This window comes from Narcine bancroftii, chromosome 2, assembly GCF_036971445.1.
Source record: "Narcine bancroftii isolate sNarBan1 chromosome 2, sNarBan1.hap1, whole genome shotgun sequence".
NCBI classification, from domain to species: domain Eukaryota; kingdom Metazoa; phylum Chordata; class Chondrichthyes; order Torpediniformes; family Narcinidae; genus Narcine; species Narcine bancroftii.
This window is the reverse complement of record NC_091470.1, coordinates 151714367-151733176: the sequence shown is the minus strand read 5'-3', so window position 1 is coordinate 151733176 and position 18810 is coordinate 151714367. Positions and strand designations below refer to the sequence as shown.

General features: G+C 40.6%; 1 protein-coding gene and 1 long non-coding RNA gene across 4 annotated transcripts in view; both read left to right on the top strand.

Annotated features, from left to right (window-relative positions):
• Nucleotides 1-6857, top strand: part of LOC138754380 (vesicle-associated membrane protein 3-like) — a 28776-nt gene extending 21919 nt beyond the window's left edge. Inside the window, exons 2-5 of the mRNA XM_069918580.1 lie at nt 67-160; nt 3552-3710; nt 4098-4149; nt 4618-6857. Of these exons, the coding sequence (XP_069774681.1) occupies nt 67-160; nt 3552-3710; nt 4098-4149; nt 4618-4634 (322 nt within the window). The 3' untranslated portion in view covers nt 4635-6857. The remainder of the gene's footprint in view (nt 1-66; nt 161-3551; nt 3711-4097; nt 4150-4617) is intronic.
• Nucleotides 6858-13211: 6354 nt separating this feature from the next.
• Nucleotides 13212-17715, top strand: LOC138752486 (uncharacterized). Of its 3 annotated transcripts, none has more exons than XR_011350684.1 (3): nt 13212-13580; nt 15449-15590; nt 17220-17715. It is a non-coding gene; the product is annotated as an uncharacterized lncRNA (long non-coding RNA). The 3 variants fall into 3 exon arrangements; XR_011350683.1 differs by lacking the exon at nt 13212-13580 and adding an exon at nt 14009-14276 and having other exon boundaries at nt 16803-17715; XR_011350682.1 differs by lacking the exon at nt 13212-13580 and adding an exon at nt 14013-14276.
• Nucleotides 17716-18810: the final 1095 nt, after the last annotated feature.

Below are 18810 nucleotides of genomic sequence, written 5' to 3'. Positions count from 1 at the left end.
TGTAGTTGAAGCTAAAATATTAAACATTTGTGATCTGAAAAAAATATCCTGTTCCTTCTGTTACAGGTCTGCCCCAGGCCCTTCAAACACTCCACCTGTTGTACCAGGACCCTATGGCGGCAACCGGAAATTGCAGCAGACTCAGACACAAGTGGATGAGGCAAGAACTATTTCCCAATGCCATAGTTTGTTTAATGGTTAGAATGTAGAAAAATACCGAAAGAAAGCACTTGCATTTGCACCTCCAAAGGTTGTCACAGTGAATTAGTTCCAGATTGGGGCTCCTACATCAGAAATGTATCTACTATTCATGGGAAATAAATTACTGGGAGAATTTGTCAGGTGGATCCAGCAATATTTTATTAGCTCCAGATTGTGTATATCCCAGCCATGAAAATGGAAGCAACCGTTGCGACCTGAAGTAGTTGCAAGGCTGCTACTGTAACTATCTAATCAGAAGATGGTGCTGTTCATTAAGTATTTTAACTGTTCAACAATGCTGTGATCTGATCCTGAGGGTAGGAACAATGTAGAATCTTGCCCTTGTATTTCCTGCAGGTATTAGCAATGTTCTGTTAAGAATTTATTGCCGTTTGTCACTGTGAAACTGGTGGGGTTTTTTGTGCATGTTTAATCCATTTGAGAGCAAAATTCGGGACTTGGTCTGAGGATACAGCTTTGATAGCTTAAGTTTTGTGTTTAGGTGTCACTTCAAATTCATTAGTAAAATAGAAATGTTAACAGAATATCCCAAGTTAACTTTCAAAACAGCAATTTTCCTTTGTCTTAAAGCAATTCAATGTTGGAACTTGTCTGTGTACTCATTGTGAAAGATCATTTGACTTATACAGGCCTCTCACCCCTAATTTACAGTATGCTGGCTGAAACAGCCATTCACCACTCTCCTGCTTGTGTAACTGTGGCTGAGCATTTCCTGTTTGCCTTTAGGTTTAAGACCAATAGTTAGATTCCCATCTTGAGCTGAACTAAATGGCTGAGGCTCGTGCTCCAACCTCCCCTCGTTGGACTGAGGTGTTGAGAATCACTTGCAGCTTAACCTTTTTTGACCAGCCGGAGAATCTAGAATTTCTGGTAACTTCATGCATATATTTAACCGCTTTAATATTCCAGTTGGTGAACTGATTATCTCATGTTCACTTTGTATCATGTAATCATTAGAAATTTACAGGAGAAACCATTCACCTTTTTAAAGAATAGCTGTACTAGTTCAAACATTCACTAGCCTAAAGTTCAAGCCTAAATTAAGATGAGAGTTTTTCATTCATGACCTTTCACAGCACGTTGAATTACAGCCACTTTATAAAGTAACATTTGAGCAAAAATAAGAGGAGTAGGAGGGACTCCGCACATCAGGCAGCGTTCATGGGGAGAAAAGGACAGTCAACATTTTGGGTTTGGATTTTTTAAGATTAGGAAGGGGAGATATGAAGTGATTTTTTTTAAATAAAAAGGCGGGTGGAAGGAGGATTGGAGAGGGGTACTGGACAAAAAGAAAGAGGATCTTTTTGCTCAAGATTCCAGTGTCACCAGTTCTTGTTTCTGCAATTGTGACTTCTTTTAAAAAATAGGATCAAAAAGGATCTACTGAGGGTTCAGTCACCTAATTGTTAGTTTTAAGGTGTATTCCCAATGTTATGTACATTAATGGCTATGTGGGGAACCAAGATATTGCCAGATTTTGTAAGTACTCTGAAGAATATTAATGAACATATTGGTACTGCAACATTCTCAGTGGTTTTGACTGGTGAATCATACTTTCAAGAAAACAAGTGTCTTTTTAATGTATCAGAATGATTTATTAATAGTTGATATGATTTGAGGTTTTAACTGTGCAATCTTTTGTATGCTGTTTCACATCCTTGGCTTGGTGCGTGAAGACATCTGTCAACATCACATGTTCGCCAGTGGTCCCGTTTGCCCACTTGTTGATTCAAAATTTCCATCTTAAAAGTGCCATCCTTATAAATTCCTAAATATTGCCCCTCTTTCTGTGATCTCCAATCCTTTTCAATCACTTGTCCTTCATCTGATTTGTTCTTCACCATTTCCATCTTTCTGGTGAACTTGTTGGTTCCAAGTGTAATATTTACCATATGTACAGGCAGTGTATGTGTATTAATAGTTAATGTCGTGTAAAAGTCAACACGCCCCGCTGCCCCCCCCCCCTTATTGTTTGGCCATGGCCACCTGTCCATTCAAGCTCCTGATGCCTTGACTGACATCTATTCCCCAGGCCCTGGCCACCTACCCACTGGAGTGCCCAATGCCCCAGCCACCTTCCCATCCAAGCTCTCAATGCCCCAACCACGGACTCTCACCCATGCCCCAGCTGCCTCCCCATCCAAGCTCCCAATGCACAAGGCGATGCGGGTACTTAACATGGTCAAAAGTAGTATGCATGCTAGAGTCGACCCCCTAAGCACTGGTCTACAAAACTCAACTCTTACACATGTATATATGATAATATTTAAATTTAATATTGCTCCTTTTCCCTCATCCACTTTCTGGGCATTTTCTCAGGAATGAGTCTTCTATTTTGGTTCCAAGGGTTTGGAGAGAGCTAATGATATCAGTGAGGCAACCACTACTTTCTCAGATGGGGCAGCATGCAAGATGTACAGAAGGGTAATGTGTGAGATGGTGTAGGGCTTCTGTGCTCTTGAGGTTTTCCATACCATTCAAGATATTCCTTAACTTTGAGGTGAGCCAGAGACTCCCAGGAGGAAAATTTCATTTATTAAGGAGGCTTTCAGCACATCCTTGAATGTATTAATCAACCGCCTTTAACATTACATGGCTCACTCTTCCATGCAGAAACAAAAGGGGTTCAGGCAGCATCTGTGGAAAGAGTTAAAGTTTTGAGTCAGAATCCATCAGAACTGGGAATGATGAAACAAGCCAGGCTGAATTAGTGGAGAAACGGTCAAAATCTTAAATGGCCATTTCTGAATGTCACCCATCACTCTAGACCAGTGATTTTCAGACTGCCCCCCTAAACTTGCATTCCATCTTAAGCAATCCCTGTGCTATAAGTGCTCTGTGATTAGTGAGGGCTTGCTTAAGGTGATATGTGTGTGAGAAAGGAAGGTTGAGAATCACTGCTCTAGACCCAATTGTTACTGAAATATTTTGCTTGAGAAAAATTGTCATTGTCTCATTTCCTCTGGAGTTATGAAACCGTGCACATAACGAGACAATTACTATAGGCACGATTTAAAACGGTGGTTTTCAAACTTTCAATTTCTGCACATCCACAGGCTCTTGCAAATTACCTGAAATCTGTCGTTTTTGTACTTGCAGTCATTAGAAATATTTATTTCACTCAATTTTTAAAATAATTGTTCTACTTGGTAAAAGGGCAGATTAACCACATCCTTATCTTCAATGAAAAATTTGTATTTCCTATTTCTTCATACTAGAACGAGCGTTTTATCTGATATCCATGCTGATAAAATTCAAGTCACCTTTTCCTTAAAATTCATAATCCAGGCTTTCCTGTATTATACCCCATTCTGTTGTGCCACCTTCAGGTTGTGGACATCATGAGAGTGAATGTCGACAAGGTCCTTGAACGAGACCAGAAACTTACGGAATTGGATGACCGAGCAGATGCACTTCAAGCAGGAGCCTCACAGTTTGAGACCAGTGCTGCAAAACTAAAACGCAAATATTGGTGGAAGAACTGTAAGGTAAAGTTGTGATTCTTCCATTGCCAGTTTGCCAAGACTGTTATTTCCAGTAGGACGTGCTTTTTTTTTTTAAATCAGTTGCTGTTCATAAATTCTTGCTTTTGTATAGCGTGTTTCTGCTTGGAAGTGCTCCTGATATAATTAGGTTCTTTTTTAAGCACATGATGCTGGCTGCTATATTGAGAGTCATTATGCAATGAAGAAATTTGTTCCTTAAGAGAAAGTTTTTCTTGTGGTGAGCTGGCCACATTTTTGCAATACATTTTGTAATTTATTCTATGGACAGAGCTGATGAGTAACTTGATCCCAAATTTTTTATTGATGTTTATTATTGGTTGCTCTTGCATGGAAAAATTAATATTCAGGCTCTAACCTTTTACTTCACAGATGTGGGCGATTTTAATAACTGTTATTCTGGTCATCATAATTATCATAGTTGGTGAGTACTCACATTTGGTTCACGTTTGTCTTCACCTTCCTCTCTCCACTTCCTCACCAGTTCCTTCTCTGACTTCTTTCATCTTAGTTTGTTGAAACTGAACTCTTAAAATGGTGGAAGTTCTCAGGAAACTCAAACTGTCAGGACAAATTTGCCAATTTACAAACGCCTAACTTGAATCCCGAAACACGATTTACTTAACCAAGAGGTCATCGACCTCGTTGAGGTAAATGTCAGCCAACCTTACCCAAAAAAAAAGGGGTGAGAGCAGCAGACCTCTGTTTAACGGACCCCTGAGCTTAAATGTTAATTTACTAGAGGTTTGTGACCGTTCTCTCCATTGTGACTTCAGTAATATTTGGTTTCCCAGTGCTGAATCTGCCCTTGTTATGACTTCCACAACAAACTTGCAGTGAGTGAAGGTGTCCAGTAATCATGGCTGAACTATTCATTCTTTTCCTTTTGCAGTTTCACAGACCACATAAGACCGACCAAAATTTTGCCTGTTGGAAATTCGAGGTGGACTTTAAGGTTTCAACTCAACCTCTACTGTTTTTAAAATTCATTTGTCTCAGCTTTAACATTAATAGAAAATTGAGTATAATCAGGAGCTCAGAATGTTGTAGATTAGGATCTTGTCACCTGATCCTCATCCACTACATACTAAACTTGAATGGAAAAGTTTCTCAATCTGTCAATTGATATTAGCACCATCTTGGACTTGGATGGGACCATATTTGTTTGGACAACTTAAAAGACCTAATCCTTTGATCCTATTACCTTTTTTTTTCCCTTTGAATTTGCCACAAAGTTAACTCCTGATCATGGTCAGGCTTCAAGGTAATTGTCCATCTACATGTTTCACTGTGCATGCTTTTTTCCCTTTTCCTTGTAATGCCCTAATTGTTTTGGAAAAAATATAATTTTGACAATTCAAAGGTCAGCCAGTTGAAGGTTTTTAGGAGAAGCTAGACTGTGGTCTGCCAACATCTAAATTGACTCTGATTTGTTCTGGCCACTCTAAGCAAAAGGAGAGCAATGGATCATGAGTGCTGAATGGAGACCTGGTTTCCCTGAATGCTGGACCTTGAAAAATATCCAGGACAAGCAGTGCAAGTAATCACTCACTCTGGTTGCACAGATTAGACAGTGAGTTATCAGCAATAATGTTGCCTGCTGTATCTGTGATTATAATGGAACCTGTGGTTCTTCCTTGATGGTTCTTCCCTTTGTTGGTGTTTTTAACATCTCCATCGAGTTGAAACAGAAGTTGTTCTGAATATGAAAACCCTTGCTCTATTCCAATTGCATTTGAGCATTGTTGGTTTATGTTGTGCCTTTTCCAGTGAGATTCTTTTTAAAGGTTAAATTATCTTGTTGCCAACTTCTACCCCTTGTCTTGAATGGAAATTTGTTTGGATTCCATCCTTGTATCCTCAAGTTCCATGAACAAAGGAAGATGGAAAGCTGCAGTCAAATAATCTGTGCCAGTAATTGGCAACAGGCATGATAAGAGTTAAAATCCATCCTTCTGAATTCAACAGGAGATTGCAAGGATTTAAAACATAATGCTAAATTTGAGTTACAATTATTTTAAGCTATGCCAATTGCTTGATAACCTTTTCTGAAAAATAGTCAAAAATTTTGACTCTTGTGCCTCATCTCCTCATAGTCCTAGATGGGACCTGAATTTAAGATTAGATTTATTTGGATCTCTGCTAGAAACCTGTGCCTTGCTAACTTGAAATAGACTTTAACGAACCATGTAGAAAGCTTGACGTGTAACAAGGTGGTCTTTTGTTTGTAACGGACATTTCAGAGAAAAAAAAAGATGTTTATGTACAACATGTTTGCTGCAGTAGGATCGTTTGGCTCTAGGTTTTGCTAAATATCTTCATAATCAGCGCCAAGTTGGTAAATGAATTGTAGACCTGAGTCATAAATCAATATTCTGCATTTTTTTTTAAAATCCTTATCATCAGTGGATATAAATCTTGAAGTGTGTACAAGTGCACATCTTAATGGCTATACAATACAGCAACTGAGCCACTCTTATGTAGTGTACCAGTTGGGCTGACTTGTCTGTACTTGCCATTCAATTTTCTCATGGTCTTTGGATGTTTAAAATTGTATAACACTCCTTTATATTGCACTGTAGGAAGCCTGAACAGTAAATTGGTGATGGGTATTTTGAAAAGACCACTGCAATTAGTTCATTCTGATTTAAGAGGCAGTTTTTTTTTTGTTGTGCTTTGATGCTCATTCACTTTGCTCCTTTCTCTGTAAAGGGAGAAACAAAGCTGGCATTTTGCCTCTACCTTTAGATTGGGCTTTGGGTTTTTAGATAAAATTAACCATCACAAGGTTCAGTATATATCTGCCAAACCTTTCTACATTTTTAATAGACTTCACTTAACCACCTGTTGAGATGACTTTGTAAATTGAGATAATGATTGCAAACTGGAGCAGGTGCCTTTGATATCTTCAGCCAGAAAGTTCAATGTTTTATTGAGCCTTAATACTTGTTTTGCATTGTGCAGTAATCACTGCCACTGGGGCTTCGGTCCAAAACCCAAAAGTGCCTCTTGGCTACTGTGCCCACTTAATTACATTATTTACAAAGCTTGCCCAAGATAGCATTGCAGCCAAACCTGTTCAGTTGTATTTGATGAAAATGAAATATTTAATAAAATGTTTTGCAGTCTGAAGACTTGGTGGTCGTGAATTAACATGCACACAACACCAATGCTGGATTCCATTTATTACAAATGAAAAAACATACATATATCTGGTGCTAGAATTGAGGGATTAGCTATCTTTTCCAATGGCCAGGAATGTATTTATTGTGCATGCCTTGTGTATTCCACAAGCCTAATGCCTGTGGAATTGGTAATAGAAGAATTGATTTTTGCTGTAGACTGGCTTCAACGGTAAATTTGCAGATCATGGATGAAGTGGAGATGCTTCACCCTCTGTTTTCTGAATAATTGCCTGTGCTTCTTTGCATTAAGTTGTGCCAGAGTTTGAGAAGATGGCTAGGTTTGGAAGAGAGCAGTGCCATGAGATTGTCTTCCCATAATAAGACAAGGGGAATCCCAAATATCAAAAAATGTGCTTCATTGGGTGCATCCCACAAAGAGAATGGCTAAAAATTCCTGCAAGTCTTCTCAAGCCCAAGGCATTTATATTGCAATACTTCGTCCGCGAAGCCAAGCCAAAGAAGACTTTGTTCAGTGATGGAATTTATCAAACTATAACTGCTGAATGCAATGGTAGTGCACTTGCTAAATGCAATCCTGGGTCATTAGAATAATGTAGCATTTAGAAATGTTGGCTTGTGTTCAATGATGATTGTAGGCAAAATCAATTCACTCAGAATCTGGGGTTTACCATCAGAACAAACTTTATTACAAACTGATTTCAATGGGAATGAATGTTTATTTTTTTTATTAATTTACACTTGCAGCACAGAGACGAATCATTTTGGCTCACAAGCCCGTACCACGCAATTAACCTACAGCCCCCAGTGCTTTTTTGAAGGGTAAAAGGAAACCCATGTAGACATGGGGAGAAAATACAAACTCCTTACAGACAGCACAGGATTCGAATCCTGGTCCCAATCACTGGCGCTGTAACAGAGTTGCGTTAGCTGATAACTGTGCTAACCTTACTGTTTTGATACTGTTATTACCTTGCCTCTTGTTGTGAACATATTTTGTGTGAAGTAGTTTGTAGCTATGTATTACATAATAACTATATTGGTTATTCTGGCAGAAAGGTGCCTAATTCCTTAATACCAAAAGTAAAAGCAGACTGCTAACAGTTTAAGTGTAGGACAGCCTATGTATGGGACAATCTATACCAGGGGTTCCCAACCTTTTTGTTCCTTTGTACCCCTTGGGCATTTTTATAGGTTCCTGTGTACCCCTAAAAATTAAGGATTTTTTTAAAAATACACGACATTGTGCAATCTGACTGCAGATTACAATACCATGTATTGTACAGTAGTGGTTATTCTCTCAGACCCAATGTACCCCCTGAAAAGTGCAAATGTACCACTTGGGATACATGTACCCCAGGTTGGGAACCTCTGCTCTATACAGTGGTGACTAAGCACCACTTATTTTAATTCATCTCTGGTGAGCACAGCCAGATGAAACTATTCTGACCAGGGTTCTGCAGTCTCCACTTATCTCTGCCAGCTCCTACTTCCTCCTTCAGTCACCACCAACCCCCATCCCCCTATGTATGGAATATGTGCATCTTCCCCTTACTGTTCCAAACCCAACTTTATTGCAGCAGTGATTTCTTATTTGTCCTTTTTTAAATAATACCCTGTACATCCACCCACTAAACATGCCTATTTGAGGCTGATACTGTTTATGACCACAAATAAGAATATAAGATATAGGAGCAGGAGGAGGCCACCTGGCCTGGCAAGCCTGCTCCACTATCAATAAGATCATGTCAGATCTGGCAAGAATGGTAATGGGTGGCTCCATTTTATTATTCAAAAATGTTTTGTCTTCAGAGTACTTCATGATGCAGTATCTACTGGTTCATTGGTCAAAGAATTTCAGATTGCTTTTCCTTGAAGCTTATTGTTTGACCAAAATAGAAAGAGATGCCTTTATTTTGGGAGTTGAAATTTTTGCTGCAGAAATTATTATCATTTCTTTTTTACATATCAGTTTTTCTCACTCTTCATCTGTGTATGTGATGCCAATGTAATTGGACTTTGACCATTACCAACTGACAACAGTCCCATCTCCTGCAAGTTTTAGTTTTGATATTGTAGTGAACCAAGATTCTTTACCAAGTCCTTTCCTCACTGCCCAATTCAGTTTTTCACCAGCCTTCAGATCTGTTACAAAATGTGTCAAAAATTCAGGGCATTACCAACCTATTCTTCTCACCCCCGCCCTTCACACTGACTAACCAGTAAATTGGCTATTCAACAAACCAATTAAAGAAGCCATTTTTGCTCTTAACATTGGACTGCTGTAAACTGGTTTTCTGCATCTTTTCACACTCCCCACCAGGCATCCCAGGGGAGAGGGGCATCTATCCTCACTAATTGGACCCAAGATACTCCCTGACCCTTTAACATTGGGCTAACTGGCACACATGCGTCAGGTCGCCCCAGGGATGATACACCCTACCTAGGTGGTCCATCCCCGGGGTGATCTGGCACCTGCATGCCCATTTGTGAGGGTTCGCACTGGCACGTTAACCGGTATATTAGCAGTTAATTACTGGGATAAAGTGCGAGTGTGAGTATGATTTAAAAGTTTTGGAAAACCTCTGCGATTGTTTCTAATATTTGCACCATGAGGCACAATTTGCACCTCATTGTGTAGGAATGCAGTCTTTTGCATGTCCCCAATTGGCATTGTCGACCACTGATTAATATTGCTCTTTGAAATTGTAGAACTGTACAACACTGCCTCCATCACATCTCATCTCTGCAGTTTGATAATTTGTGTCCTTAATTTTATATAAAATCTAATCCTTTACAGATCTTGCAAAATTTACCAGTACTCATTTTTGTACTCCTTTTTCTGCATAAATGCTAATTTTTTTATCGTTGACCATTCTGATGTAAATGTGTCAGCCAGTGGTTAGTTAGTCCATTTTAATACTGGTTATGTTGAAGAGCTGCTTAATCTTTCAGCTCTTCCGATCTAGAAATGCCTGCATCACATCCTACCTGCTGCTTCCATAACTGCTGGGTTTTTTTTATGTTTAGTTCACTTCTTCTCCACTTGGAATTACTTACAGTTCTTGCACTCTACTGAGCTCCAGATGATTACATCCTTTATGAGGAGGGCTGACTTTCAGACTAACCCTCTCCATGCAGGGTAGTTCATCATATTGTGATGTGACTACTGGTGATTTTAAGCTTCCATCACAAGTAGCCTCAGGGTGTGCTGATTACTGAAGGGTCTCCACCATCAGGAGGGATAGAAGCCCCTGACCCAGAGCTCTGTTTTGTGGGAGTCGGGTCAATGATGAAATGAGGATCTGATCCAGGCATTAGTTCCTCCCTGCCTTTTGGGGTCTGTATTACTTTACTTAACTTTGATGAGCAGATTTGCCATTTTTCCTGGAGGAGTGTGAAAATAAAACATCCCACGGGAGGGAAAATCCAGAATTCCACTGGCTGAGAGACCCAAGTCTCAGTGGAAATTGGTCTTTGCAAGGATTGCTGTGCAAATGAGCTGGAGAGAGCATTACCTAGGGTGCCGTCAGAGAGAGGCATGTGAGCAGCTGTTAGAGAAATGTATAGGGAGCGGAGTTAAAAGAAAGAAATCTGTGTCCTGGGGTGGGCCATTGGCAGAGAGGGTAATAAGGTTCTGGGATACCAAGGTGTCTGGGATGGTTAAGGAGTGTTCAGACTAATTGGGCTGACAATGAACATGGGGGAAACTAGAGGAATTGAATGTTTTCAGGAAAATGTAATGTCCAAGACTTCATCCTTCCCAGCTGGATGGTGCAGATGTCAGAGCCTAGTAGCACCAGTGGCATAGCTAAAGGAGATGCAGGGAGAGCGACCGCTCCCCTGAGCACATTTTTCAAAAGTTTCTGCTAAAATTTCAGTGTGGCCTGCCATTCAACCAGTGACTCGCCATCGGGTATGTGTCGCGGTGCCTTTTTTAATGTGGTCTCTTCCCCCTAACTTTAGAACCTGGCTATGCCCCTGGGTAGCACAACTAGAGGAGACTGAATGGAAGTTTCCTGTCCAGTAGCCATGACTGCACCCAAGATCAGCTAACCGGGGGCACAACGCTGCTCAAAACTCTGATCTGATAGACAGTGAAGCTTGTATCATTAAGTCCACATTTAAATGCTACTTTCTCAACAGGCTACAAGGGCTAAACCAGCTAATAATGCCTGCTTCACAGACCTTGACTATTTGTCAGTAGGATCAAACTATGTCATATGCTGCTGGAGAAAGCATTCAGCGGTCCCATCTCAACATATTTATTCTTGTTCATTTGTGTCAGCCAGTCAGAAGTGAGCAAGGAACAAATTTTTTAAAAAAGACCAAACCCAGGGTTGACTAAAGCTGACCTCTTGGGTTAAAGGTTTTGACCATTTCACTGAAATGGACAGGAAGTGCTGACACAGCTTGTGTGCAATGACTTATGGAATAAACTGGAGAATCAGTTATTTTTTTCCCAATTTGATTTCTGTGGCTCTGTTGTTCTTTAAGTTACAAACTCCAGTGTTCAGAAACATTTCATGTAAAATCATGAGAAATATAGGAGAAAATGTATTTGTGCTGCCTTTTTGCATCATGGAAATTACCTTTTCCTAAAGATTAACCTTTGCATTTTGAGAATATTTTATACAAGATGTACATTCAGGGTTATGAAGTTCATATTCATTAGGCCCTTTCATAGTTTTGGTGGGGGGGGGGGCAGTGGGAGAAAGCAATTGTAAAGATAGATCTTCTGTCTTTAAATCACTTCACTACTTCCATAAAAAGTCCAAAGGAGGATTGACTGGCCCGATCTCACTCATCTTCCATCTGCCTGTGGGGGGGCGGGTGGTGGGGGAGGGTAGAGTCAGGTGGAATGAAGTTGCTCCACCTCCTCCGTAAAATGATTTCTCCTGAATACGGCTCCAAAGGGGAGAGTTAATGATGTCACGATGATGGCATCAGCCTGCAACCTAAGACTGCTTGCATAGATCTCCACTCATGCTCACACCTGCACCTCAGTTGCCATTTTCCATATAGACTGCTTTCCCTTCCCAGCATGTATGTTTGACATCACAGTGGCGGGTGGAGCTTCTGCACTTCTCACCCCTCCTTCAGCTTTGGAAGCAGGCTTGCTAATCACCCCATGCATAAAAGCACTGCGCAATCTGCATTTTTGGTCACCAGCATAAAAGGTAAAAAAAAATTTAAAACATGAGCAGGTGATTACGTGCCTTTTGTGTGTTTTTTTTAATAGTTTCTAGCTTTGACACTGAATCCTACCTTCAGCCCCTGTACATGTATTGAGTTGGAGCACTGGGTTACTAACATCTTAATGCAAGGCGAAGGTGGAAAATGGTGCCCTGCTCTGTGCTTCCAGTCACTGTCATGGAAGGAAGGACAGAGGTCCACTCCCTCTGGGTAGGGCTAGTATACAGTGAAGGTTAGTTCAGGTTGATTCATGATGGTTAAATATCTCAATGAACCTAAAAGGCTCTGTACCAAAAATGAAAGGCCATGAGGGGTTGGATGATGTGTTTAATTTGGGCTGTTGAAAAATCTTGCCACTATAAAATTATTGCTCTTGGATGCCAAGTTAAACACAAAAATGAAAACACAATGTTGGAGAAACTCAGCAGGTCAAACGGTGTAATTTATATAGCAAAGATAAAGATGTGTATTTTTATCTTTATTATATCCCGCATCGGACTTGTCAGCCACAAACGAGCCTGCAGCTGACGTGGACATTTACCCCCTCCATAAATCTTCGTCCGCGAAGCCAAGCCAAAGAAAGAAGATATAAAGTACACTAACCTGCTGAGTTTCTCCAGCATTATGTTTTTACTTCAATCATGGCGTCTGTTGACTTTCATGTTTTACTCTTATTAAGCACAAAAATATTCTGGAACTACTCTGGTCTCGCAGCCAGGTTGATGCTTCAGGTTGGTGAAGTGAGCAAGGACTTTGACTGAATTATGATTTTAGAACAATGATGAACTGTTCTTCCAAGTCAGGGAGGTGACTGAAAATGTTCCCATGCATTTGTTGCCCTGATGCTGGTGGGGAGAAAGGGTTGTCGATTTCTTACTGTGTAGATGGTGAGATGAATTTAGAAAACAAGGCATAGTTTCAGGGGTCACCCATCTAAGTCAAGAATTGGTCCTGTAGAGTCAGAGATATAAGGGAAATAAGCTTCCATTTTTACACTAATCCCACCATATTCCTAACAATTTCAAGCCCACCACCCCTTCTCTGATCCTACTGCCCATCCTCACATTAGGGGCAATGTACAGTGACCAGTTAACCTTTCATTTAAGCTTTGAGGCAGAATCTCTACTTTGCCACTGCCAAAAGGTTCTGAATCCTTGAAGTTATCTTTTCCATGGAGCTGTGAAGATTGAATCATGGTTTTTGGACAAGATAAAATTGATATGATAAATAAGCAGTAAAATGGAGCAGAGGCCAAAATTAGATCAACCTTGAACTTGGTGAATAATGGTGTGGGATCAAAGTGTCATGCTGTCAACCTGCTCCCGTGCCATATATTCTTGTGCAATCCATTCTCATTCTCTTAACTAACTGATTCAGACAGTTCTTGTGATTGGAAGTGCTGCGGAGCGAGCCAATGTCCTATGATCTCCTGCCTTTGAACATCTATACATGAAACTTGGTAGTTTGACACATTGGCCTCGTTAATGAATTTCTCTGCCTGACACAGTAATAGAAGGTAGGTAATTTGATTAAATCTGCCTCTACTGCTGGTTACACGGGACAACAATTTTTCTCAAAGGGTTTGCCTCCTGGAAAAAAAAATTGGGGATTATGATAGACAATTTCAAGCTGAACATAGAGATAATTTTAGATTAGTTGTTTCATGTAGGAAGTTGGAGAAAGATTAAATTAACTTTTATTGAATTTGGCATGTTTAAACGCATAATGATGGTGGCATATTGCGTTAGTTCAACTGACCTAAAAAAATGTTTTGAAAATTATTTTCAGTTGTACTCAGCATCTGATGCCTCTTGTGCCAGTGACCGACATTGATGGATTCCATTTGCCCTGATCATGCTTTTCCATGGTCACAATGTCCTGGTGAAACCTTTCCCCATGTTCATCACCAAGATCAGAAATCCAAGTGCAATGCAGAAAATTAATTTTCAATGACATGTTACACTTCATGGTTTTGTACGCTTGAAGCATGTTAAAAATGTCACCAAATCACAAAAATGGTACATGATAGAAATTTTTTTATGGTCCTTTCTATGATCAGCAGCCCAAAATCCATAAAATACACCCAAAAATGTTAAGGAAGCAAAATCTTTGTAGTCGAGTGTTGTTAATATGATTCACAGAGTGTCACAGGGCGATGATAACAGCAGATTCACCGAATTCCCTGCTCAGCTGGAGAGGGAGCAATATCCTGGTGAGTAGGTTTGCTACTCAAGGTAGTTTAAACTCGCCAGGCAAGGGGATGGAACCCAGAGTTGTAGTTGAAGGAGGGGTGAGAAGTGCCTCTCATCAGACTTCAACAAGCTCCGGCAGAGTCCATCGAGCTTGTGTTTGGTCTCGAGTTTCTTTCAAAGGCCGGTCGCGTGCCAACCCCCCCTTTCAAGTGGCTCCCAAAAAAACTTGTCCCGTCTTTACCACTCGGGGGTTTCTCTCTCTTTCGCGCGCGCGCGGTATCGAATCGATTAGTCGCGTTCCTGGTGGTTGCCGACTTGTCCGTCTCTGTGGCCACGGGACTGGGGGCGGCGGGAGTTGAATGGGACGGAGGCGTTGCTGCGATTCTCCTCGCTGCGAGGTGCCGTCCCCCGACTGAAGGCTGTTGGCAGGGGCCGGGTCCCATTGAATATGGGAAACGGGGGGCCCCGCCGATTCGCTTCAGCTCAGCAAATTGCGGCTTTTATGTAATTGTTTTCCCTAGAAGAAGCAAGCTCAAAAATAATTCCTTTCAAATCGTGAGAAAGTGAAAGTGACACTCGGTCTGGATGGAAACGAGAGGGAGATCCACAACTGGGTCCGTTTCCACATTCTTGCCTCTGTCGCCAACACTTACTCGGCTCGTGATTTCCCCCCCAAAAAACGACGTTCCCGAAATTTTTGTTTCCAAGATGTGATTTTGTTTATTGCAGGAATTCCACGTTCACCTTCCATCCGTATCCCATCTTTTTAACTAAAAATGATTATAAAAGGAAGGGCAATTTTCACTATTTACATTTAAGGAAAGACTGGATAATTACATGGAGGGGAGAGGATTGGAGGGGTATGGACCAGGTGCTGGTCAGTGGGACAAGGAGGGTGGGGATTTGTTCGGGCATGGACTAGTAGGGCCAAACTGGCCTGTTCTGCGCTGTATAGGGTTATATGGTCATATGCACCCTCCCTCTGCTCTGCTCACCGGCGTCACTAGGGGGTGCGGACCGCTCGGTGACACCAACATGACTGTGGCTTGTCCAGTGTTTCAGCAGAAATGTATCGTTTTGATTAAAATATCCCTGTAATAAGTTCTAACAACAAAAAAACCCCACATTTTCCGGAAGCCCAGCTGACATGTATCAAAGCTAATTCACTCTTTGAAACATTTAATGCGCTCAGGTCATTCGCCCAGGGATCAAACGCCAATCGGCCTTTCAAGTGGCAAGTGTGGAAGCAAAATCAGCTCAAGGCCGGCGTTGCAAGTGTCAAAGGGCGAATTGGATTGTGGGATTGACTGCAGGAAGAACAGATTAAAATGAAGGTATAAATGGGAAAGTCCAGTGGGGGAGAGAGAGAGGAAATAATAGATAAACAGCGTAGGAAAATGGGTAATGCTATCCGCACAATTTATAAAGGCATGGGGGAGTGGGAAGCAATAGCAGGCTTAACTTCCCAGAATGTTGTGCAGCAGAGAACCCCCCCCACCTCTGTGAATGCTCCATGTATGCAGCCGGACATACAATCCTTTCTCTGCCGCATGGAATTCTGGGGGGGGGGCAGGTCCGCCATCATTACCCACGCGCGAGCAACTTTCCCACCCTGTTTAAAACTTCTCCGCCATTACTATTTATTGCTCGCACTTTCCCACAGTCCCTTATAAAGGTTTATATAGGTCGGCACAGCAACAACAGGGGGTGAACAACAGGTAACAAATCTTAATTATGTTATAATTAGGCATGATTAATTTTGTTCAAATATAAGATCATAATACATTGATCAGGATTTAGGGCAGGTCCACTATCTCTTCACGGTAGAACAGTCCTAACCCGGGGGATCGTTCATTGTAAGTGTGAAAGTGTTCAGTGTCCCGGTTAGAAGCGGTCGAGTGAAAAGCCAAACAACCCCCCCCCCCCCCCCCAATTCCTATCCCAGGACATTGAATGGCCAATTTAGTGGGATGCAAGTGTGAAAGGGGTAAATTTTATGACCCAATGACATTTAGAATCACGTGGTTTCATCTCCTTTCATTGGTGCTTTCCTCACATTTTCAATAAAGTTTAATGTTAACATCAGCATAATTTTGATGTAGTTCTTAAACGTTTTTATTTCAAATTCTATTGTTTTCTTACCGAATGTTTACTTTAACCACATGAGACTTTATAAATACATTTAGGCTGTGTGTATGACATTGTAATTTAAAGGTGTAATGCTAATTTTGCTCATTGTTTATCTCACTCTGTTCAGAGCTGTAAAGGAATTACCATTTACCAGTAACATTAGTACAAATAAACATTAGAATTCTTTATGGTCTGGTACAGGAGGAGGTCCATGGGGTGGGGGAGGTGACACCATCAGTTACCACACTAGGTGACACCAACACCAGTCCTGCCACTGTTTCTGCTGATACATTGATGTGTCAGTCTCACTTGTCTAAAATGTCCACTTTCCACAATACCTTTCCATGAACTATGTTTCCCTAACATTACCTCTTGATGCTATGTAACTTTCCATTCTCTTTCCCACTGTATCTCAGACATACTTTCTTCTTCCTCCACACACTGGGGAGATGGCCGAAGAGTGTGAAAGGACAACTGCAGCCATCAGGCTCCTGAATGAACCCCATAACTGCTATCGTGCTGCCCTTGGTACTGAGTGGTCCTCCTTTTCATTGTAAACTTGTATTCCGTCATTGTGCTCTTTACAGGGCTGCATAAATGTTGGAGATGAATCAGAATTTATTGCAGCAACATCACAGTTACATTTGTATAAACCACATTCCACTTGGGGAAAAGGATACAAGAACAATATTGAACAAAATTGTGCTCTCATACTATGACATGATTTATTAATGTCAGATATAGATTGGTACAGTACAATTTTATGCACCAATTATACCTCACATTGCAAAAATTACACGGTTTAAAATCTGAAATTCTGGACTTTATTTTAGGTGTGGTATAGAGGTTGGAACGTTTACGCATTCAACATGGCTACGAATAAATAAAATAACAGAAAACAATATACCAAAGAATCCAGAGATCTTTCTCCTAAGTAACATAAAAAACAAAGAATTTGGAATTGATTTGGAGGATGCACAAAAATGATTTGTTAAGATAGCCCTAGCCGTAGCAAAAAAATGTATTATGTCAACCTGGAAATTGGAAGATAATTTGAAAATACAACAATGGTATATAGAAATGAATAAATGTATTCCATTGGAAAAAATAACATATAGTTTAAGAAATAATATTGAAATATTCGAACAAGTATGGGAGCTTTACATTAAATACAACAGCGAAAACCTACCGGGGACAAACATTACCTAAGTTGATGGAAGGAGAAGGAAAGAAAAGAATGGACTCAGTAGAATTTCTGGTGTATTTTTGTTGAATGACAACATTGTCTGACTGAATTAATGCAACCTAGATTGTATACCTAAAATGGATGAGAGGGGGGGGGGGTGGGGGGGTGGCTTGGGAGGAGGGAGTGGGGGGGGATAAAAAGTCACTGTATATGTGTGAAAAAGAAAAAGTGTATATCATGGCTAATGTGATTTATGGTGTGAAAAATAAAAAAAATTTTTAAAAAACATGGCTACGAATGAAAGTAAGCTTTTGGAATGACTTTGCAGAAATTTTGACAAATGTTATATAAGTAGATTTTCCTTTGGAACCAGAATTGTATTTATTGAGCAATCTTATGATTATTGGCACAAAACTGTTATTAAAATATCAAATCTAGTGCGTGAGGATTGCACTAGCGGTAGCCAGATATATACCTGTTTCATGGAAGTCCAACTCCCCCTACTTATTACTCATTGGAATATGGAAATGTGAAGTTGTGCCCCCACCCTCAGAAAAGATAACATAGTATGACAAAGAAATATGATGTGTTTGTTAAAATATGGCAATCATGCTAGCTGAAGGATATAATTAACTTTCTCAAAGGTTTAAATAATATAGTTAGGTTAATAGTGTTGAATTCCTGAAGATCAAAATATGGACAAATTAATGAATGCTCAAACACCCCTTTCGTTTGGACAATTGTTTTTTTTTTTTTGCTTAGCAGTTGGGAGGTGGGGTGAGATTTGGGCAATCATGAGAAAAAGACAGTGAGGCAGTGTCTATGGTTCATTGTACATTCAGAAATCTGATGGTGGAGGGGAAGAAGCTGTCCTTGTGCCGCTGGGTGTTCTTCTTCAGGCCCTTCTGCCTTTTTCCAGATGGTAGCAGAGTGAAGAGGGCATGGCCTGGGTGGTGGGGTTCTTGGAGGATAAAGCCTACTTTCAAAAGACACCTCCTCATGCAGATGTTCTTGCTGGAGTGAAGTCTAGTTCCTGTTGCAGGCCGAGTTAACAACCCTCTGGAGCTTTTTTTCCTGTCCTGAGCATTGGCACCTCCATAGAGACAGTGAAGCAAACAGCCAGAATATTTTTCTCAGTACACCTGTAGAAGTTTTTGAGAATCCTTGGTGGCATTCCCAATTTACTCAAACTCTTCACAAAATACAGCCAATGGTGACCTTTCTTTATGATTGCATCA